Here is a 21,493-nt window from a genome sequence, read left to right on the forward strand (position 1 = left end):
CTGGGATGATTAAAACAGCAAACGGGGCGTTTGGTTGGGTGTAATGTTCCTTTAAAGGCCGCTGCCCCCTGCAGCGTCGTCATTGCGCAGAACAGTTTGAACCAAAAAGCGGAGTGACCTTCCTCCGCTCTCAGTCTGAGAGGGGCAGCACTGAAGCAATAAGCCGGTCACAGCTCCTACAGTCCCCCGCTCTAGCCTCAGAAATGAACAACAACTTAGTCGGAGATGAAGTCGGGTAAGATCCATTTAACAAAGCCTTCCGCTGCGGACGCATCCAACAGTAAAAAGCTTTGTAACTCACAGTTAGAGCGCTCTCTGGTCAAGCTGTCATTTGACAGCTAACGCTAGCTAGCAGGCTAAGCTAGCAGTAGTAATTTAGCGAGATCGCTAGCCCGAGGAAAGACGGACAAAAAAAGTGAAACTAATCATTGAAGTACCTCGGTTGTTATAGTTATCGTTTACGGAGAAAGATGCCACGTTTGTCTTTAGTGCTGCCACTTTGCCTGCCAGGAGAAGGCGTGAAAATGTAGTTACTTCTGTTAGTGTTGTTTTCAGTTAGCTCGAAGCAGCGGAGCTAGCTTAGCTAACGCTTGCCAGCGAAGCGAAAGTCTCCTCTTCTCGACTTCGCCAATACGAGGACATTTAGCGGGCACTGCCGGAGGATGGAGTGTGCTCGTCTTCACTAGCCCTTCGCTTCTGTCACAGCCGCTGCATTTGTCACCATTATGTTTCAGTAGTGATCCTATTGATATGTTAATTAACTCGCTAGCTTGTGTGAGAGTAGTGCCGTTTAAACTGTCATTAAACTTCCACCACCCGAGTTCACCGGTCCGCATGCAGGGAGCCGGGGAGCCGGGGAGCCGCTCTCCGACGGGAGAATACTCGGGGTGTCAGTGGAGCCGGTGGTGGAGGGGGACTGCTGCAGCTTCTGGAGTCGGCTCAGTGTTGTGTTAGCTTGTTAAACGCCATGGCTCTGTCCCGGAGTAACTTACGTGGCAGGAGGTTCATAAAAAGACCTTTATTGTCGAGGCCATTACAGTCGGTGTTAGAGGACTGAAGTGACATCCACGGCGAGGAATGGACCTAAACATCGGTCACATAAAGCAGGGGTATTTAAACAATAGTTGTGTGTATATCTCCCCATGCTGCAGCAGCAGCAGCGCTTTGGTGGCGCGGTGCCTCATGTTGTGTAATATTTGTGTACTTAGCTGTTTGGTCAGCTGTACCGTTGTTATGGTTCTGAAAATTGCAATCTTCTCCACCAAGACGTACGTGTTGTTAGTCTGTTCAAGGCCTCTGGGCAGGCAACATTTTCCTACGGTTTTTATCATGCCTTTTGAGTGTTGTAATGATGCTCGTGGAACAGTTTATCATTTACTCTGACTTAATATGATGATAGGTGACTGACTTGATGGTAATTTATCTACTCTTCACAGGAAACTTTTTGTGGGTGGATTGGACTGGAGTACCACACAAGGTAAGTCATACTTTCTAATCTGTGAAGGCTCAGGAATTTGTCTGGATGAAGCTGCATAGCTGATAGCTGCATGGCTTTTTTGTCATACTGGAGGAGCTGGCTGGTTGCTTGTTTGGAAGCTTGAATAAACACTACAGATTATCAAGCCCCAAGTAGGTAGCACTCAGCTATGGAAAAAAGTGTAAATTTGGAAGATTTTAGTCAAATATATGCATGGTAATTTTTGGATGATATTTTTTGACTAGTATTGTTTTTATACAATAATGAAAATAGGGATGTGTGACATGGCCTCTGACAATAATTACCATTAACATGGCTATAATGGTCATGCAGTAAGATAATATAGTATTTTTTACCCCATTGCTCTGATCGTTATGATTCCAAGAAATGTTCATTCAGGGAAAATATTCATAGAAGTACCTGTATATGAGTTGAGACTCACATAAACACTGATGTATTTGAGAAGCTTGGTTGATTTTGTAAAATAGAAATGTCATGTTTATATTCACTAATATAAGGTATTAAAAGTTTGAAGCACCACATTGATACCAGTAAAATTTTAATAAATGTGCGCTGCCATAAGTAACTTGCAAAAGATAACATTTAACTTCACCATAAGTTCAGACAATATCAAGTGCTGTACGGTGAAATAATGATATGATATGGCATCAAGTAGACAATATAACACCAACGTTATGTATTAATGTTTATAACATATCAAACCACTGAATAGATATTATAACAATAGTATAATATGAGGTGGACAAAATAACAAAAACACATTGGAGTACAATAGTCCTACATAGAAAATATCACTTTGGTGCAGCTCAACTCAGTGGTTCTTGTGAGTTTGTCGTTTATAGCAAATATCCCAATAAGTGTCTTCCAGTCAGTGTCAGTGATGATCTACTTGTGGTCAGTGTTCCTCCCTCGTAATGCAGTTTTCCTGTATTTGGAATATGTCATTGTGATTTTTGATACTTTCTCCCTTACAACATACATCGAACCTGTGTATACATTCTCCTCTCATTCAGAGCTGCACGGAGTTGGTGTAGTTTGTCCATATCCCTTTACTGGCTCATGCTCAGTTTGCCATTGTGTAACTTTGCACAAGGGCTTGTCTGTGTTAGCAGCACTGTTACCATTAAGATCTAAACCACAGCACTACGTAACTCTGAGCTTGTTTCCCCAGCAATGCCCCAGGGTTTTCCAGCAATGAGAAAAACAATTACGATAACTCTCTCCAAAGTGACTCCTCATTTGTTCAAACTTGCACGCCTTGCCTCTGTGGGCGTGAACTGGCATTGCAGTAGTTGGTTGTATGTTTGGTGCTATGCAAGATGACAGTGGGTCAGTGCTTTGTTTGTTCTTTAGGAGTGTCAATATGTGACTTGAATGTGTTTATGTTTACGTTTTCACACAAACACATCAGCACAATCCCCAGTATTCTGGCATAAGACAAAATCAAGGTCACTGAATGACTTTTGGTGTTCTCTGTGTAATTTCATGAAGTGGCGCTGGTGTTTTTTTTTCTTTTCACACCTGTTTTAGTCCTACTTGCAGTTCTAGTGCAGGTTAAAGTGCTGAAGATATTTTCATAGTATAATTTATCACGATGAAAGCATGAGTTCTATAAATCATGACTGCACTTCTTTGTGTTCAAGAGGCAAACTGGGCTGAGCTAATCTTTTATTATCATTGAACATTTGCAGTATTATTGTATGATTCTGTGCTTATTTTTGTGAAGATCCATGTTATATTATTTCTGTCTTTTCTCAGAGACACTTAGAAACTACTTCTCACAGTATGGGGAAGTAGTAGATTGTGTCATCATGAAGGACAAAACTACAAATCAGTCGCGGGGCTTCGGCTTTGTCAAATTCAAAGACCCCAATTGTGTACGGACAGTGCTGGAGACAAAGCCGCATAATCTTGATGGAAGAAATGTGAGTATTTTAAATCAAAGGACCAGATAGTCAAAGCAGCCTGAGTAATCTTCCTGCGCTTTGTGTGAGCAAAGTGAAAAACTAACTGTATTTCATCAACCGCCATAGTTAGAAGTTATTCAAGGAGAAATATAGTTTTGGTTTGGGTTGTACCTGCCTGCAGCCAATGGTACAGATGATGTACTTTGCAATGACTAACATTTGTTTGCCTAACAAGACTTACCTGTTCAAAGACAAATCAGCAAAACTGGCAGTAGAAATTGGATGGAGATGGCTGAAAAGAAGCAAACTGTTAATATAGTTTCCCCTCTGCATTTAATGTTACATTTAATGTGCCACTCTGTCAGCTCCCTGTGAATGACATTGACCATGACCATTGTTCTGTCGACAGAGGCAGAAAAGGACATGAAATTTTATTGGCCACATATTCAAAAGAATGTATGTCAGTACATATGTTGTGTGAGGTGAGCCAATATACTGAAATGGAAGCAGATGATGAACATTTGAAGGTTATTTGGGGCAAACATTTTCTCTCTCTCTGCTGTCAGATTGACCCGAAGCCATGCACTCCTAGAGGAATGCAACCTGAAAAGTCTCGAACCAAGGAGGGCTGGGTAAGAGGAATCTGATTTCTTCTGGGATGGCTAGGTTAGGTGTTTCTGATGGAGTAAGGCTGTCAGTCTCTCCATCCTCTCCTCCTCTTTTCTCTCCCCTTTATATAGGCAATGAGGAGAATTTGAGCTTCATTTATAAAATCACTCTGACTTTTAACCTAATCTCATTTTGTCCATTTTTGTTCATATATTTTGGGGCTTTGAAAAAAAATTCACAGGAGCATTAAAGAATCCATGGGTTGTACCGACCTCTAAGGGACTGCAGCAATATCGGCAGATCTCTGGTACAGTTTACACTGGCCTAGGATTGACACATAATAAGGTCAGAATTTCCCAGCTGTTAGAAAAATGACTCATGAGGATGTCATAGGCCTGTATCACCGTGCTAAATATTTGGATTACAATAACATCTTGCATTACCTTTGTTGAATTCAAGCAAAATTCTTGCCTTGGTAGCTAAAATATGTTGTTCTTGCAAACGTCCTCTCTATGTCTCTAGTTAAACTGAAAACACAACAAGATTTGTAAGCTACTAAAGTACAGAAAATAGCTTTCAGCAGTGAATTTTTTGTTGGGCAGAAATCTCTGCACCAACTTGGGTAATTCGTCAGTCGATCAACAATTCTATCAAGCCCCTGCAGATCTGTTATAATCATTTTTTCCCTTTTGGCAGCCATGGGTTTAGTTATTGCGCCTTTGCTGTCAATAAAACATTTTTATAAGTCACATATTTGGCCTTAAGCACAGACTCTGTATGTCAGAAGATTTTATAAATGTGGCCGTCTTCGTGCTATTGGAACTCATTTCACTGAGTTTAAGTCATGTAGTTGGTATTGAATGTTTTACTAACAAAGCAGAAGATGTAATTGGTAAAAATCATTGTTGTCGTAAGCAGCCTCTAGCCTTTATACCATGAGTGCAGTGCACATAGTGTTGAAATGCTTCGTGGTTGAGAGAAAGTGGAGGAAGCTGTGTTCTCTGATCTGTGGAGACCAGTGTTTGCATTGACATGACATGTTAAGAATTATACCCGAGGGCAAGAGGAGAACCTAATTTCTACTGCACTGTCTGAATAGATGATGGCTAACTGGCCCCTTCCCAGAGTGATCCTTTTAACAGATATTGAAATCCATACACTCCCTGTTTTCTTTCAGAAGGGCAGCAAAGCTGATAGCAATAAATCAAAGAAGATATTTGTAGGTGGAATCCCCCATAACTGCGGCGAGCCTGAACTCAGGGACTATTTCAATAGATTCGGAGTGGTGAGTATTGCCAAGTGCATAATGCAAGTCAGCTCATATCGTCATTAAGACTGCTTGAATGGATGTGACATTGAACAGGGTCAATACTACAGTATAAACATTTAGTGGGATGGGATAGGACAATTAATTATTTGTCCAAATTGAGGCTGAATATTTAATTTGAATAAGAAAGGACCCTGTCTGTTTTTTCTAAATGGAGCCACTGTTTCCCTTTGTCCCATTCAAGGTCACAGAGGTGGTAATGATCTATGATGCGGAGAAGCAGAGGCCCCGAGGTAAAAGCTGATCCCGTTTTTTCTCTCCCCTCTCCATACCTTACCATCTTAAATCTCATGACAAACTATTCTGGCCCAAAGAGAAAAAAGCCCTTTCAGCCACAGATGTTCAATTCAATTAATACACCGTGACCCTCAACAGGAATTTTTTTGCATGGTTAAGACTCACAATAAAACACAAAATGCAATAAAGGCATGTGAAATGAAACCCATACAAGGTCATCACAGCGTTACATTAAATGGAAAATATACTGTGATATTTCCAGAAAATGAAAAGCGGGCTGGAGTGATCAAATTGTACAACAGGCCTCCAGTTTATGTGACGGCTACACATTTGTTCAGTAATACATTTAATTTGCTCACATAAAACAACAGTAGATGGCCTCTCAGTAATGTCCTTCATGACCTTGTGGGACAATTTCAGTCTGTTTCATGGACACATTTGTACTCAGTTACTTTTTTCTTGACAAGAAAGCATTCTTCAGGCACCGTTAGTCAGAGCAAGGAGAAGAGTTATCTTAGCAGCCTTTAGTTGGGCTCACAGGTTAAAACACCAGCAAGGAGTCATCATCAGAGTGGAAATGTTAAAATCAACATTTAGTAGTCAAGCTAATGGTGCACAGTGGGCCTTCAGAAACATGATGAAACCTCTGAGGAACGTTTGTTTGATTCGTACAGCTCAGCAGTGACACATTCAGATTTATTATAGGATATATGAATAATTACTAGCTTCAGCTGGACTGCCTTCTCAGTTTTAAAGGAAAATTCCACCATGAAACAAATGATGGAATTTGCTGGTGATGTACTTCACATTTTGCCTTTTTTTTGTTGTTGTGTCCCCCCCACCCCCCAACTCATTGAGATAACTGAGTAAATGCGACATTATTTAACTTTCAAATATTTGCTGCAGTTAAAATGATGACGGTTTGCAACTAAACATTTCATATAGCCAATTTTATTCTCAATCAATCATATGAGATATATAATATTTGTTATAATCTTCCCAAACCCAAATTGACATAATCACGTTTGCTTTGTTCAACTAAAGGTCCATGTCCAGTCGGGTTTTGGCATGTTTGCCTATAAATTTCAATTAAAGGATAATCAACCTTTCTGTTGGGTGATTAATTAGTGTATAATGAAGAAGAAAATAATAAAACTGTGTTTCAGAATATGTTCCCACAGCAGCTTTGATAAAGCAGATGGGGATACAGCTGCATATTATGTAAGGCATGCTTTGTTTTGAGGAGTTGAACACATTTGGTTTGTCAAAGAAAATCTCTCAGCTGAAAGAAGTTGATACAGTTAATTGGAAAGTTGTTAAAAGGCGTTCCAGGAACCAAGGGGACTCACTAACTGCTGAAGAAAAGGCAGGTTGCAGGAAAGTAGGTGCTCCAAAAAATACAGTACTTTATCACAACATGCAGCTGGCATATTGAGAACAGTTTGAGTATCCATGTGGATATTTGTCCTTCAGAGAGGCAGTTTCATCCCAGTTTCATCCCAGTCGCTGAAGGTGATTATTATAGTATTGTTATCAAGAGAACAATGGAATAATAAATGTGTCCTTTGACACTTAAGAAATCTCTTCAACTTGTTTCCTGACAGTACCAATGACAGACTTTAATATCTCAGAGGAGTTTGTCCAGATAAGTCATAAACATAAAATCAGTGTATGGCATGTGCTGACACTTTTAGCATGGATGGCCTCACAGGGAATCAGTCCTGTGCCACCGGCAGTGTTGGTGTCAGACTCTGCCTACTGAGTTACAGTCATAGTTGTCTCATCTGCATTTGTCCTACATAGCAATGATACAGCGGCCACTGACCTACAACATGTATTGCTGCTTTTCCTTCAAAACCCCATTCATTCTCTGTTGGGAGAAACCCAGAATAGTTTGTCATTGGAATTTAACATGATGTATTGCACCAGTAACAATCATTACATAATCTTTAATAGTATAAACACTTTCTTTTACTAAAACCATTAGACTTTCAACATTGGAATAAGTTTTCTTTACCTTGATATAGACGTAACTGATACATTTATCTTAATCGGCATAGTATGTGTTTTCCCATATGTAGAAAGTTAAGTATTTTTGTAAGTAAGCCCTTTCTATTTTTCTTTCTTCTGTCCCCCTTCTCCTTGTGAATGGTTTGAATGTGATTAACGGTGTCTCTTTAAGATTTGTCTTTTCTCCTTTAGGTTACTGTGCATTGACTGGTAGCACAGAGGTACAGGCCAAATGTAAAGGCACCCAAATTTTTTCACTTAGTCGGAATGGGGTGTACACAAAGTTGCATCAAACAGTTCACTGGGCTGAAGGCTTAACTCTTCCCAGTAATTAGAGAGAAAGAGTTTAAGGATTTTCTTACCATGTTATTTGAGCTAGTCTTCATTCTTAATCTGTGCGTATTCATTTATAGTAAGAAAATAGACATCTGAGTTGACCCACATAGATATTATGATATGGCCAAACAATATTGTTGAAAATACCAGTATCTCAAGAATATATAGGCTAAAAAAACCACACAGTAAAAATCCAATTGTAGGTCAAATGCTTTTTTTTTGTGTCTCACAAGAATGAAATGCTGTAATCAAATAATTGTTATTAAGGCTGCAACTGACAATCATTTTCATCAGCATTCATAAAATAGTGAAAAATGCGCATTAGATTTTCCATTGTTGAGTTTGTCTGACCAATAGTCCATGACCAGTTACTTAGTTTATGGTCATTGTAAAGTAACAAAACGAGAAGTATTCCTAAGACCAGTGAAGTGTTGCAATTTTTGCATAAAACATACTTAATCTTCATATTATTCGATTATCAAAACTGTTGCCAAAAAATGTTCTACTGTTGACTTATTGATTGTTATAAAATCATTGCAGCTCTTTAAATGATAATATCTAATTATTTCTCAGTTCTATGACTAGTAGTCTGAATTATAGTTGGTGCGCAGTAAATTTTATTTTTTATGTCATCAAATGGTATGTAGAACACATCATTTTTCATCAATAGCTGATATCTGATTTGAGTTACACATTAAATTTCAATTTGAGTGTTACCAAGACATGTCAATGTGACCAAGATATGTCAAACTTTTTCAAACTCTTCTGTTAAATGTGTCAACTTGGTTTTAAATTTAGATTAAGGACAGGTCAATGACAGATGTTATTAATAGCAATAGATCATGAGGCTTGGGAAATGCTTGGCATGTTACTAGGGGTCTCTAAAATCTCAGATGTCTCACAGGACGTTCGGTTGGATTCAGGTTAAGTCCCCAAGTAGAGATGTGAACACAACCCAATTCTGCCACAGCGAAAAGTTAATCAAGTTGAAAGTAGATCACTGCGGCGCGCAGCGGCCTGCTGAAGCTCCGAAAAGTTCTGTAACAGATAGTCAGATAAAGTAGTTTACTGAACAGCTGGTGTGGCAAATTGCTGGACCAAAAAGTTCTTAGACTTTGGACTTCATATTCTTGTTGATGAACGTTGTTTATGCCCCATGAAAACTCTTGAGCGAAATCAGCAAATCTTCACTTTGGGAAACCAGTTATGGCCTATATCTTTGTGTTATTGTTGTGAGCAATATTTTAATTGTCCATTTTAGGCTTATCCTGGCTGACTCAAAAGTAAAACATTGAAATTGGGAAAGCTTGGAGAAAGCTTTAGGCATTCTACAGTTTGTGTTTCTCCATATTTTTGTGATGCATTAACAATGGCTGCTGCGAGTGTGTGCTCCACAGCAATATACCAAGGGACAGATCAAGGTGGGGTTTGGATGAAACAGCATGAAGTAACACAATTTAGTATTGGTTCAATTGACATTTATCATCGGAGGGTGAAAGAGAGACTTAATTGACATTGTGATATTTCACATCAAATGAAATGCTTCACCTGTCATCCCTCATGTTTAGCAGTTAATCAGTCCTGTATTGTTATCTTCTCAAAATATTTGTTTGCACAGTAAAGAGAAAAGTTTCCTTCAATCCCCCAGGCTTTAGTCTTGGATTTGTGTTGTTCTACAAGTCTGCAACATCATCCGAACCCCAGGAGCCTCTTGCTCAGTCTTGATGGATCCTCACTCTGCTGAAGCCCAATACTGTTCTTCATCTTGTGTTGTCACAACCCCCCTGCTACCTTGATTCACTCTTGGTCGTTGGCTAGGTTTTGGATTTATTACTTTCGAGGCCGAACAATCAGTGGACCAGGCTGTCAACATGCATTTTCACGACATCATGGGCAAAAAAGTGTGTAGTTGTAGTTTTATTTTACCCTTAAGATCAAACGGAGGCTTGGGCGATGGAGCAAGAATTTTACTATGATGCTGTTTCGTTAATCATAGCTGATTCTCTAGTTAGTTTACATTAGTGACTGCAGCATCATACAGTACAAATTTAGCCTCTAACATCTTAGAATAATCAAGCTTCTGACTTAATTTACCAATCTTATTTTGCTTCCATTATTGCTTTCACAGTTTCCATAGCCACTCATCCTAACAAATACTGTTATATTACAGTTTCAATTGTCGCCCAAGGCTTTGTTTAAACTGACCACTCCTTTAGGATGTGTTAAGTGCATTAGATTATCCTCAAACATGTAAGTTATACAATTATCTGGCTTTTGATGTGCCAATAAAATGAAAAATAACAAAAGGATAAAGTTAAGGTTTTAAATCCTACAGAAAGTCGCTGACTACAAATCACCTAAAGGATTGGTCTATTCTGTTCTGTTTCTTTTGTTTTCTGATATTTTGTTGGCAGGTCACTTAATTGTCAACATGTTTTTTTTTTTTCTTTTTGAAAAGTTAAAGAAAAAGCTCAGCTCAGTGACCTCAGTTGAAGAATCTCCATACTGTGTCTTTCAGTTTTCTCAGTAACGAATCAAAAGTCTCTGCGTAGGATGAGACATGAGTCGCACAGTGATATTTGCATGTTACTTCATAGTGTTTGCTTTTACTCAGTAGGTGCACCAGATGGATGGGGTTTAATGCTCAAAGACATTTCAGATAGTGTCAGGTAAGCTGTCCATCTGGGGAAAAAAAACTATAAATTCACTATGGTGTAGTATTTAAGCACACTTCCTAATCTTCTGGCATCCCCTCTGTTGTTCCACTGTATGTGGCAAACACCACCCACCTGGCACCTCAGCTGAATAAAACCAACCAGAAACATATTGTACATACCACGTATATTAAAGGATTGGTCTGACACTTGGGTTTTAAAGGCACTTAAAGCGCTCATTCATTAACAACCCCCCTTTTCCCCAAAAGAGACATTTCGTAATTAGCAGCTTTTAAACTACTCTGCAGAGATACCAGGAGAGAGACAGTCTCCCTTCTGCCCTCCATACCGACAGTAATGATTTGTGGGTGTAAGAAAATGATCAAAGTCAAACACAGTGTAGTTATATCCACTCAGTCATATCACATCATCGCAAGTATCCCGTTTCTGTCCTTCTGATCTTTACATGGCTGCACTTTACTAGTGTTTTAAATTTTTGAAGGTTAGTCTGCAATATTTGACTCTCTGAAGACCTTTGTGTATATTTCATTCTTTATGAAGCTTAATTTCTGTCAGTGGTGCACTCTTTATCTTTTAAGTCATGATTAATTTTTGTATTCTTTTGTGCTTTTCTATGAGATGGACAGTAGAGAGATGACAGGAGGGGAGAGTGTGTGTCAGGTCTGAATTAGGGAATGACACCTAAGAAAAGTCTCCCAGCCAGAGGAAAACCAGGGATGTTGGTGTTTCTGGTCACCACATTAAATGACTTGACTACCGGGGATGCTCCTTTTCAGTTTATTCTGAACAAACTATAAATGAAAGTACTTCAATGACAAATGTTTTTTTCCAGACACCTGTGATAATACCAGGATATGTTTAAAAAAAAAAAAAAAAAAAAAAAAATTATTTAAGATGGATTTTTCTGTTAATCAAAGATAAAAGAGTGGCAACATGAAATTTTTGATGGAATATCACCAATTATTTCAGGGATGATCTCAATCCCATTTCCTTGGTAAATGATTCTGCCCAACCTGTGTTCTCTCCAGTGGAAGCCGCCCCCCTTGACTTTGCCCTGGTTTTCAGCAAGAATCAAGGCTTGACTTAATCCATTGTTCTTGACTTGACATTACCCTACGCTGGGACTTGAGGGAGGCTGGGAGATATGAGTTACAAAATTAGAAATTGGAGCACATCAAACTGTGGAAGAAATCCCACTTCTGCTGTTTGGTACTGTACAGAAGTCATGGTATCCATCACTCGTAGCTGTGATGCCCACGGGAGAAAGCGCTCAGGTAGCTGCCGGCGGCGGCGAGGACACTGCCGGAAACATGTGCATGTAATTAGGTCGACAGAGAAGGAAGAGGGGAGGCTGGGGAAGGTGGCAACACCTTAAAGCGGGGAGGAATCTGTGATTCGTTTTCCTCCTGCAAGGTGACCCCAATAACTCAACCTCTCAGTCTATTTCTGGTTGGCTCCCCCTTAGTCTCAGCCTGTTTCTATGCTCTGGTTAACTGCTGGTAGCTTTGCCTAGTTACAGACAGTTAGACAGGAAAGTTTTGTTATTGGGGCAATAAATTTGTGTTTGACTCAAGCCTAAACTATTACAGCGATGGATGATATTCTATATAAAAATTAAATATGAGTAAACGAGTGGATGAGTAAAGTTAGTTTCTGAGTATTAATAAATCAACAGTGTAACACAGTAAAAATTCTGAGAAACATTTATGGCTTTTAAAAGTGTTCTTTTTATATATTTTAAGAATAACAACAAAAAGAAACCTGGGGTCACCATTGACACATTTTAGGTTTGGATTGTCCTCCAGCAGCAATTTGACATTATATTGGGGTCAAACTGTTTCAGTGACTTGTGCTCAATTTAAAAAAAAAAAAAAAAAAAAAAAAAAAAAAAAAAAAGTTTTCTCACCTTTGACACAGTATGAAGATTCAGTTTAAGATTGACTGAAAAGACTGTTCATTTATACTATCTGCATGTTTAGCTTATATTCTGTTAGAACTGAGATACAAATTTCTCTCTACATCCACCCCTTCCCCCCACAAAACTTATTCCAAATGAAATAAAAATGACACTCTTTATAAGCGTTAGCAGGAGAAAGGTAAGTCATGACCTTCCATTAGATGTCTTCATCATATATAGGGCAATACATTTAAGGAAAAAAAAAAAAAAAAAAAAAGAAATCTATGTTTCTCAGGTACACCTTAAGAAGCTGTGATCTAGAGATGATACTTTAAAAAAATTGTCCATCATTTACATGTACTGTCTTTGCAATATGATTTTGGGCACTGTGAAATTCCCGGTTGGTAATTAGTACCTGAGACACATAGCTGAACAGCTCTCCTGGCTACACAGTAATATTAATTAACATAGCTGCCCCACATTATTCTAATGAACAGACAGTGAAAGATTTCAACCTGGCCCAAAATGTTGAGATTAAATATCAGTGGTAGGACAGGTATGTCTAGGTGAGGGATTTGTAGATCTTATGCTGGTGTTGCCAAATGTGCCCTCCTTGTCCTTTGTCCAGGTGGAAGTAAAGAAGGCTGAACCTCGTGACAGCAAAGCTCCTGGCCAGCTTGGCCCTGGCCAGTGGGCACCCAGGGGCATCTTGAGTGCAGCTAATGGTTGGACAGCACAGCCTGCCCAGGGCTGGCAACAGGCTTATGGGCCACAGGGTGAGTGGGAACAAGTCCCAGAGCAGAGCAAGTGAGGCTCCCTGTTCAGATGAAGACCTAGTAGTAACTGTAATGTGTTTAACCCTCTGCTTTAACATTACCCATGTGCATTGTGGTCACTGCTTGCAGTGTTTGTTTGAATGTTAAACTCTGTTATGTGAGCATTTTATATTTCAGGCATCAGTACTGACCTCAGTCTAATTTTTTTTACTCTCTTCCCGAAGGAGTGTGGGTGTCGACTACTGGCCAACCCATAGGTAGGTGTTAAACCTCCACTTGACCACACGCAGAATATATCCTGTCTTTCCAGTTTAGTGAATTACCTGTTTTTTTGCATGTTGCGTAACTGGGAATTGATCAAACTAGCAGATAGATATGTGTGTGTTTGCCATGTGATCATGTGTTTATCTGGAAATGCTTGTGTCACAGAAAGAGCCTGTACTCAGTGTGGCCCATAGGCTCATGACAGTTAACAGCACGTGTTATCACTGATTCATAATGGCTGAGGCTACTGATAATTTGCTGCTTGAGACAGATGGCAGCCTTGAATTTATTCTGGCCTCCCTCTGCTATTGGTCAGGCTTGGTTTCATATCACCACCTCCGGGTCAACCTGCAGCACTCACTGCAGTGTCGGCCCTGTGCTGGCTCAAAGGATACTTCAGTTTCATTCAGCTTCAGATGGCATCCTGCTAATTCAGTTTTTTAAAACCATTTCTTCATCATCTTTTATTCAGGTGTTCAGTGAAACCATGACAAATTGAAACAGATACAGTTCAAATACAGTACACCTGAGCCACCACTTTTCTTTTTTCATAATTAGTACAATTGACTGTGACTTAATCCAAGACTTGATGATATATATAATATTTCTACAGATATTTATATATATATTATATTTATATAAAAATGTATATGAAATAGCTCTGTTCTCTGTTGGAGCAGGCGGGTATGGACCTCCATTGTCTGCAGGCCGGGGAACACCCACACAACCTCCATCACCTTTCAACGCATTCCTGGTCACGACCCCGGCGGGCGGCTTTGCTGCACCTCAGGGCTACCCTCAACAGGGCTACAGCACAGCACCTCAGTTTGGTCAGTAATACAAGATCCACTCACTCATTACACTTTGATGCTGATTTGACATCACTACAAAGTGCTTACAGATGATATAGCATACATAAGGCTAACTGTGTTACTGAGTTTTTTTTAAACCTGATATTGATTTTGACTGAAAACAGAGCAATTTTTATAGCCCCTAGCAGTATCATGGCAGTATTTATTTATTTATTTATTTTTACTAAAAATGTAAAATGTGTTTATTGAATCTATGTCAGGTTTTCCAGGCAGCTTTGCTGTTGCTGTGGTCAGGGAGGAACCTCATCTTATCAGAGGTGGACAGTGGGACTTGCAGATATCCAGCATTTCATGAAATGCTTCTGTAAAGCCTCTGGGGGGATTATTACTTTCCTCCAACTAAACTTATTAGCAGACCAAGTTAATGCTTTGTGAAAAATCATAGAAAAAATATTAGTAAAACAAGACAGAAAGAACAGAACTATTCTTACAATCGGAAATATCCGAAAATACCTTGACTATGCATAATGATATGGTCAACTAGATTTTCTTTTACATTCAAATTGCAACTAAAGACTTCCACTTAAGTCAGATACTACTTGTGGAATAAGTTTAGTATTTTTCTCAGGAGTAGCAACACTGGGGCTTGACCAAGGGCATAATGTACAACATAATTTACAATCTGTGATAATGCAACAAAGGGAAATGGTCATTAGGAAAGGTCATAGAAATTATCTTATTCCTATCCAACAGGTTACAGTTTCGGCACACCCCAAGCAGACCAGTATGCTCCACAGGTTCCTCCTCCGCCCACCACTCCAGGAACTGCACCTCTGGGCTTTGCCCCTGCCACCACACCAACTCAGGACTTGAGCAAAGCCCCCACTGGGCAGCCTGACTTCCCTTATAGCCAGTATGGTAAGAAAAGCATTGTGCATAAAACAGTTTGCTGCCCTTTTCTCTCCCATTTAATTTTATTCAACCCTCTGGCCCGCCCATCTCCCTCGATATTTTATGGGTGCAACTACAGCTCTTTTAAGTTCATATTTACAATCCTAAAACAAGCAGGAGCTTGCTCTTGGTTCCATTTAGCTTGAATAGCTACACATGCATACATGCTTCTTGCATACATGAACCCCTCTGGCTCTGCCGTGAAGATGCTGCTGAAATTTCACCATATCCAGGAGTCTTCAGCAGTCATTTCTGTCCAGCTGGGCTGTGGATTGGTAAAAAGATTGGTAGGTCTTGGTAGGTTTTAATTAGATCATCCTGCCTTGCAATGTTTTTTTTTTTTTTGGTTCTGTATTTTTATTTTGTTTTAATTTTTAAGGGAGTGCAACCTTCTCCTGACTGACTGTACTGACATTTCACTTGATTCAAATAATCCTACCTGTTAATTACTCCCTCCTACACCTGCTCCTCCTCTTCCTCCCTGTTGATGACTTTTCTGGCTTCTTTTCCTGGTCTTGGCACGATCGCCACAGAAGAGCACCAGCATGACAATATTATGCCCATGAAACCTTATTTCTGGAATTAGGCATGTCCAACCTGCCAAGTTACCTATCAAAAATTTTCAACATGTCCATCAGTTTATCAAACTGGAGCTTTGCATGCTTGTCTGCCAAATTTGAACTTTCCCCCTCTGCAGTGCAGATAGTAGAGTCCTGGACAAGTCCTTTTTTGACTAATGTGTAATGTGTAGGATTTACTCTCTGGTGGGTGTCTTTGTGGTCTAGTCTAATATTACCTTTGGACTGAGTTAGGTCAGGATAATTATTTCTCCTGGATCTCTACTGAGCTGGTCAAAATTTTGCCAAATTTCAGTCAGCATGCAGGGACTTGAAAATGAGACATTTCATCAAGCCACTCCAGTGTAACTATGGAAAATGATGTCCCTTATTATTGGTATGATTAAAAACAGTTTGAGGGTTAGCTTTTCCAGTGACGTACTGTATGCTCATGCAGGATAAAGAGTGAGAGCTGAGAGCACGACTGGAGGCTGGAGGTTTTCAGCTCTGAGCCAAAACAAAGACGGAGATACTGTGAAAACTAACCAGCTTTCAGGGAACAGGGACAGGCTTCGTCTTCACTGAGCATTCACCCATTCAGTAACATAAACACACAGTCAGATAAGAAGCAGATATTCATTCAGAGGCTACATTAAGTTTTTTGGCTGGCTGGTATTTTTCTTCTGACTTGGCTTACAGCTGCTTCACACTGCTGGATCTACATTTAAAACAGTCATATGATCGCCGTGAATCATGACAGGCGCCCATCTTGTTCAGTGTTTCCTGCTTGTGCTTATCTTCCATCCAGCTTTCTGCATTTAGTGTCCGCTGCCTGTTCAGGCATTTAATCCAGTAATAAAAGCCAGTGATGACAAGAGAGAGTCACCAAGTTTTTGTGAAATAAGCAGAAAATCAGAAATGCTGATGATGTTGGTGTTGTGGAGACAAAACACATACCCCTACCATAAACATTTATTCATGACAATAGCAGGCACTGGATCTGACATTTTCCCCTGTGTAAAATTAGCAAATGGTGGAGGTTAGGAAAATGAAGTAAGTTTGGTTTTGGTTAAGGTTAAGTTCGGCTTATTTGGAGTTAGGCAGTCAAAATAAATTGGTTGTACTTAGAGTAAGGATCAAACCAGTGGTTTTGCATGTAAATTCATTACTGTTTAATTTAATGCCAACCATTTTCTACTGCATACCATATATATTCTAATGATTGCCATCTTCCAGGTGGGCACTGACTTCACTTTTATTACAGTACACTGTGAAACTTGAAACTTAAATGATAGGGTATTCATCACAATAAACAATTCATTGACTTTTTTGTCAAAACTCCTTCATGGTGCATTTAAGAACACTGTAATATCTGAAATTTGAGAAATGACTGCTAAGCCTTTGTTAATGCAAGAAGCTTCACATTGTCCCTTGAGTTATGTACATGTTTGTTTTATGGATTAGATTTTTTTTCAGCAATATGGCTCACAAGTGGAGTGTTTTGGCAACCTTTGGATGATGAAATGTTGTTTAATACCCCAATAAAGAATCTTGGCACTCATTTTGATGTCACGCTACTCAGGGAACTGGGGTCTCCCAAGTAACCAAAAAAATTGAAAGGACATAAAGATAAATCTGGCACATTGCCTATCTGAAACAAGTTTCAAGTCAATTTCATGTTGATTGTCACAGCGTGCTGAAATGAATGGAAACCAGTGGCGAGTTGGAAGATATGAAATGAATTTAGAAACATATGGTATGCTTTGGAAAATTTCTGTGATGTGTATACGAGTCGTATTTTATGCCCTCCGACATGCAGAACCGCTGGTGTGGTTTTTCTAGTTCCTGTGTGTAGTTGCCCTCTTCTCATAATATTTTCTTGGTGGGAAAACATATTTCTCACGTTACTTGCATCTTAGCATATAATGCACATTTCACTACATTTCCTGAGACCAGGCTGGCGTGATTAGAAGTCAGGGGTGCTAGCAGATAGCTCACACACTCACACTCCATTTTGTTTTGACTTCCAGATGAAGCTGAGCAGTGATGCCGCACCAAGAATAGCGCAGAACCAGTAAATGAGTGTAAATGTAAAGCTCTGATAGCTCAGTAAGGGGGGAACTATGTAAAGTAGTCGGCCAGCAGTATCTGGGTTCAGTCAACCTGGTCTCCTCATCTCCCTGATAGGCTTGGGTAACTACCCTCAGGACCCCTCTGCCTACGGACCAACGCGTCCTTCTCACAGTTATGGTCAGGATGAACAGGGAGGATATAGTGCAGGTAGGTGCCAGCATCGTCTTCTCCAACCACAAAAGTAGCATTTGTTCAGTACTGTAGTGTTTATAGAGCTGCAACCTGGTTCTGCCTCTTTTCTTTTGCTCTGTGTTTAGTATTTTGCATGTACATTTTGCATGTACATACAAATTACTGTGTGTAATCTTGTGTAGTAAAAGGCAGCCACTGACTGTGTCTTTGCTGAGTGGATTTGAAAGAAATTTACATACAAATTTGGCAATTTGAGCTCGGAGCTTGTCATCTCCCTCAGCGGCTGTAGCTTTACTATACCAAGACTGACCATGTCCTCCTTTTTTTGTTCCCTCTCTGTCTGCATTGCTTTGCTGATTATAAAAGGATGATCTAATTGTCAGAAAATTTGTTCATGGTTCAGTTGTCTCTATGCATCAGCAGTCCATTCACCCGTTGTTTTTTCCCCATGTACTGTCTCCACATTGTAGCTAAAGGGGTGAGAAAGGAAAGAAGATGTAAAGAAGGACACAATGCCAGTAAATTTCCAATTTCTCTGATTCTTCTGTCTGATGGTCCTGTTGGGACCGATCCCCGTTCTACAGATTTCCTATTTGTCTTTCATTCTTGGAGCACGCCAAAAGAAATGTATTATTTTCAAAATTTCTCCCTTTTTTCTATCCTTTTCTCTCTCTTGTCTCTCCATTCCAGTTATTTTTAACTTCTCTCTGCTCCAGTATTTACTGGTTCTCATTCTTAAGAGTCAAGTGTTAACTGGATGTTACCAGGGCAGGGAAATAAACACTCACCAGCAAGATGCTGGAAAGATTTGGCTGCAACTAGTTTTTGTATTCTACCAGCCATTTGGAAGCTAACAAATCAGTCTTTTTAACCTAAAAGCCCCTTTGGCCTGGACAGTGGCTGCTGAATTTTGGAATACATTAGCCACTTTTCCAGACAGATTAGTTTCCCTCCCTGGGTGTCCCTTGTCTGTTTACAAGGAGATGGTGCCATCCAGTGTCTAAAAAGAAGAACAGTATGCAAGTTGCACAGATCATTTAATACAATCTAGACATCATTTTCCTTAATAAAATCAAGTTAAACTCCTTTTTAAATTGAAATGAAATTCACATTTTTGTCTTTGTAATTTTACAGTACAGTACTGTTACATAACACTAAAGGCTCACTGATAGAATACAGTATTTAAATCTAGAGTAAAAATCCACCACAAAACCCTTGAACACTAAAAACATGCATATCTTAGGCCATTTAGTTGTTCTGTGTATTACCTTTACTCAAATGCAGGATAATTTATTAGCATAAATTAATCACATTTTGAAGCCCATTGAAGATACAAGAGCAGCCTTAAAGTCTCTGTGCACAGAAGAAAAAACTCAAAAGAAAATGGAATCAAGCAAATAAAAAAATAAAAGAAATACGAGTAATTGGAGATATTATGTATGGCTGCAACTAACAATTACTTTGATTATCAGTGAATCTGTTCATTATTGTTTTAGATGAATTGATCAGACTTCAAAAATGTAAAAAAAAAAAAAAAAAAAAAAAAAAAAAAAGGTTTCAAGTTGCAATTTCTGTCAGACTAATGGTCCACAACACAATTATACTTGATTTACAAGGTCATAAAACAGAAAACGGCAGCAAATCTTCACAGTTGAGATGCTCTAACTAGCAGAAGGTTGCTGTTTGTACTTAATAACTGTTTTAAAAAAAATAATTATAATTATTATATTACCAATTAATTTTCTGTCAGTTGACTAATTGATTATCCAACTAATTGTTTCAGCCATAGTAATACATAGCTGCAGGGACAGAAGTGTAAAATTGGAATAAGTGAGCACTGTGATATTAATAATTTATGATGTAACGTGACATCCCAGTACTTTCAGTAGCTACAGCACAATTATAATTCATCAAATATGAAAACCCTTGACCTACAAATAACAATTAGAATGCACTTGACACCAGACGTGCCAGTAAATGTACCAGTGTGAGGATAAATGGTGGATTTTTCCTCAACATCAAAATTGTGAGAATTTTACACAGGCAACTTTACTTGATCAATACTGTTAAAGGAGCAAGGCTTGTCCCTAAACACTGTCTGGCGATGCAGACGTTAACACCCTCTTCTTTCCACTGTTTGTGTGTTGTCTGCCTCAGGGTACGGCCAGGACCTGACAGCCTTCGGCCACAGCTTCGCAGACCCCAGCCAGCCGACAGCTTCATACGGGGCACCAACAGCACAGCCCACCGCTGCCCCCCAGCCTGCTGCCAGTGCGTTCGGCAGAGGACAGAACCACAATGTACAGGGCTTCCACCCGTATCGACGCTGACCGCCATCTCTGGCCGTGGCCGCTGTGTAAAGTTGATAAACAAAAACAAAAAAAGAAGTCAGGGAATTGTTTGTTTTCGCTAAAAAGCAAAACTGGAGTTCTGGATCGTTCTATGGGAATGTTGAATGCACAGAGTTTGTGAAACAGAAACCTTTGTGAAAGCAGGGATTCCAGTAAATTCAAAAAGGGTGTATTGAAACCCAGGTTTTTTTTGTTTTTTTGTTTTTTTTGTTTTTTTTTGCCTAACTTAAGGAACATTCAGCAGAAAGAAGCTTTTATCCCCCACCTTCTACCCCATGTTTTATAGTAGAACTAAACTACTTTGCAATAATTTTGATTGTCTGGTCAACACTAGCACAGAGACTATATGTAAAGAGACTTGCATATAAATATGTATATTTATGGTGGACACAAATGAAAACAGGGTCTCAAGTTTCCTCAGCTTTAAATTCTAGGGAAAAAATGTTTTTATTTTTCATTTGGTGAATTTTGTTTACTTTCTGAGCCTTTAAAGTTTGTTTAAAATGGAGATTATGAATATATATATTATACACAAACTGTGCAATTTTTTAAAAAGAGAATTTTGTACTATAAATGTACACTTTGCTTGTTTTTTTATTTAAAGATGTAGACTTCCCTCAGGTGGCTGTTTTGGGTGCATTTTTTGCACTTATGCAAAAAGAAAAAAAGGACAAATTATTACAAAAATAAATGTTTTAACGATACAATGATTGTCATGGATGTTGAGTGTATTTGCTTTTGGTGTTTCAGTAGTAGCCCTGCAAAGTAGGGCTAAAAACTGTGATCAACTAGCCTATGGCTGGGAAATAAATCAGCAACTATTTTAGACCTACCACAACTAGCCAATGTATCCATGAGTTGATTGTCAGCAAAATAACTGGCAACTGTTTTGATTATCAATTAATGTAAGTAATTTTTCAAGCAAAAAATAAGACTTTCTGCTTTTCTGTTTTACGTCTATGTAAATATATTTGATATATTTGGGTTTTAGACTGTTGGACAAAACGACATCAACTGGAAA

At 39.1% G+C, this 21,493-nt stretch overlaps 1 protein-coding gene across 6 annotated transcripts; it reads left to right on the forward strand.

Annotated features, from left to right (window-relative positions):
• Positions 1-81: 81 nt before the first annotated feature.
• dazap1 (DAZ associated protein 1) lies at positions 82-21,176 on the forward strand. 6 transcript variants are annotated; one of them, XM_071486037.1, is made up of 14 exons: positions 82-235; positions 1,437-1,477; positions 3,257-3,423; positions 3,972-4,037; positions 5,195-5,299; positions 5,526-5,574; positions 9,743-9,825; positions 13,125-13,272; positions 13,497-13,529; positions 14,217-14,366; positions 15,102-15,266; positions 18,044-18,136; positions 18,592-18,639; positions 20,279-21,176. In XM_071486037.1, exons 1-14 carry the CDS (start codon positions 204-206, stop codon positions 20,449-20,451), a joined length of 1,353 nt encoding a protein of 450 aa, XP_071342138.1. In that variant the 5' UTR covers positions 82-203; the 3' UTR covers positions 20,452-21,176. The 6 variants fall into 6 exon arrangements, with proteins under 6 accessions (XP_071342138.1, XP_071342139.1, XP_071342142.1 ...); XM_071486041.1 differs by having other exon boundaries at positions 84-235; positions 5,192-5,299; XM_071486038.1 differs by lacking the exon at positions 18,592-18,639 and having other exon boundaries at positions 83-235; positions 5,192-5,299.
• Positions 21,177-21,493: the final 317 nt, after the last annotated feature.

This window comes from Trachinotus anak, unplaced genomic scaffold (genome assembly GCF_046630095.1).
Source record: "Trachinotus anak isolate AG129_WGS33_773 ecotype Australia unplaced genomic scaffold, CSIRO_AGI_Tana_v1 ptg000010l, whole genome shotgun sequence".
Classification (NCBI taxonomy): domain Eukaryota; kingdom Metazoa; phylum Chordata; class Actinopteri; order Carangiformes; family Carangidae; genus Trachinotus; species Trachinotus anak.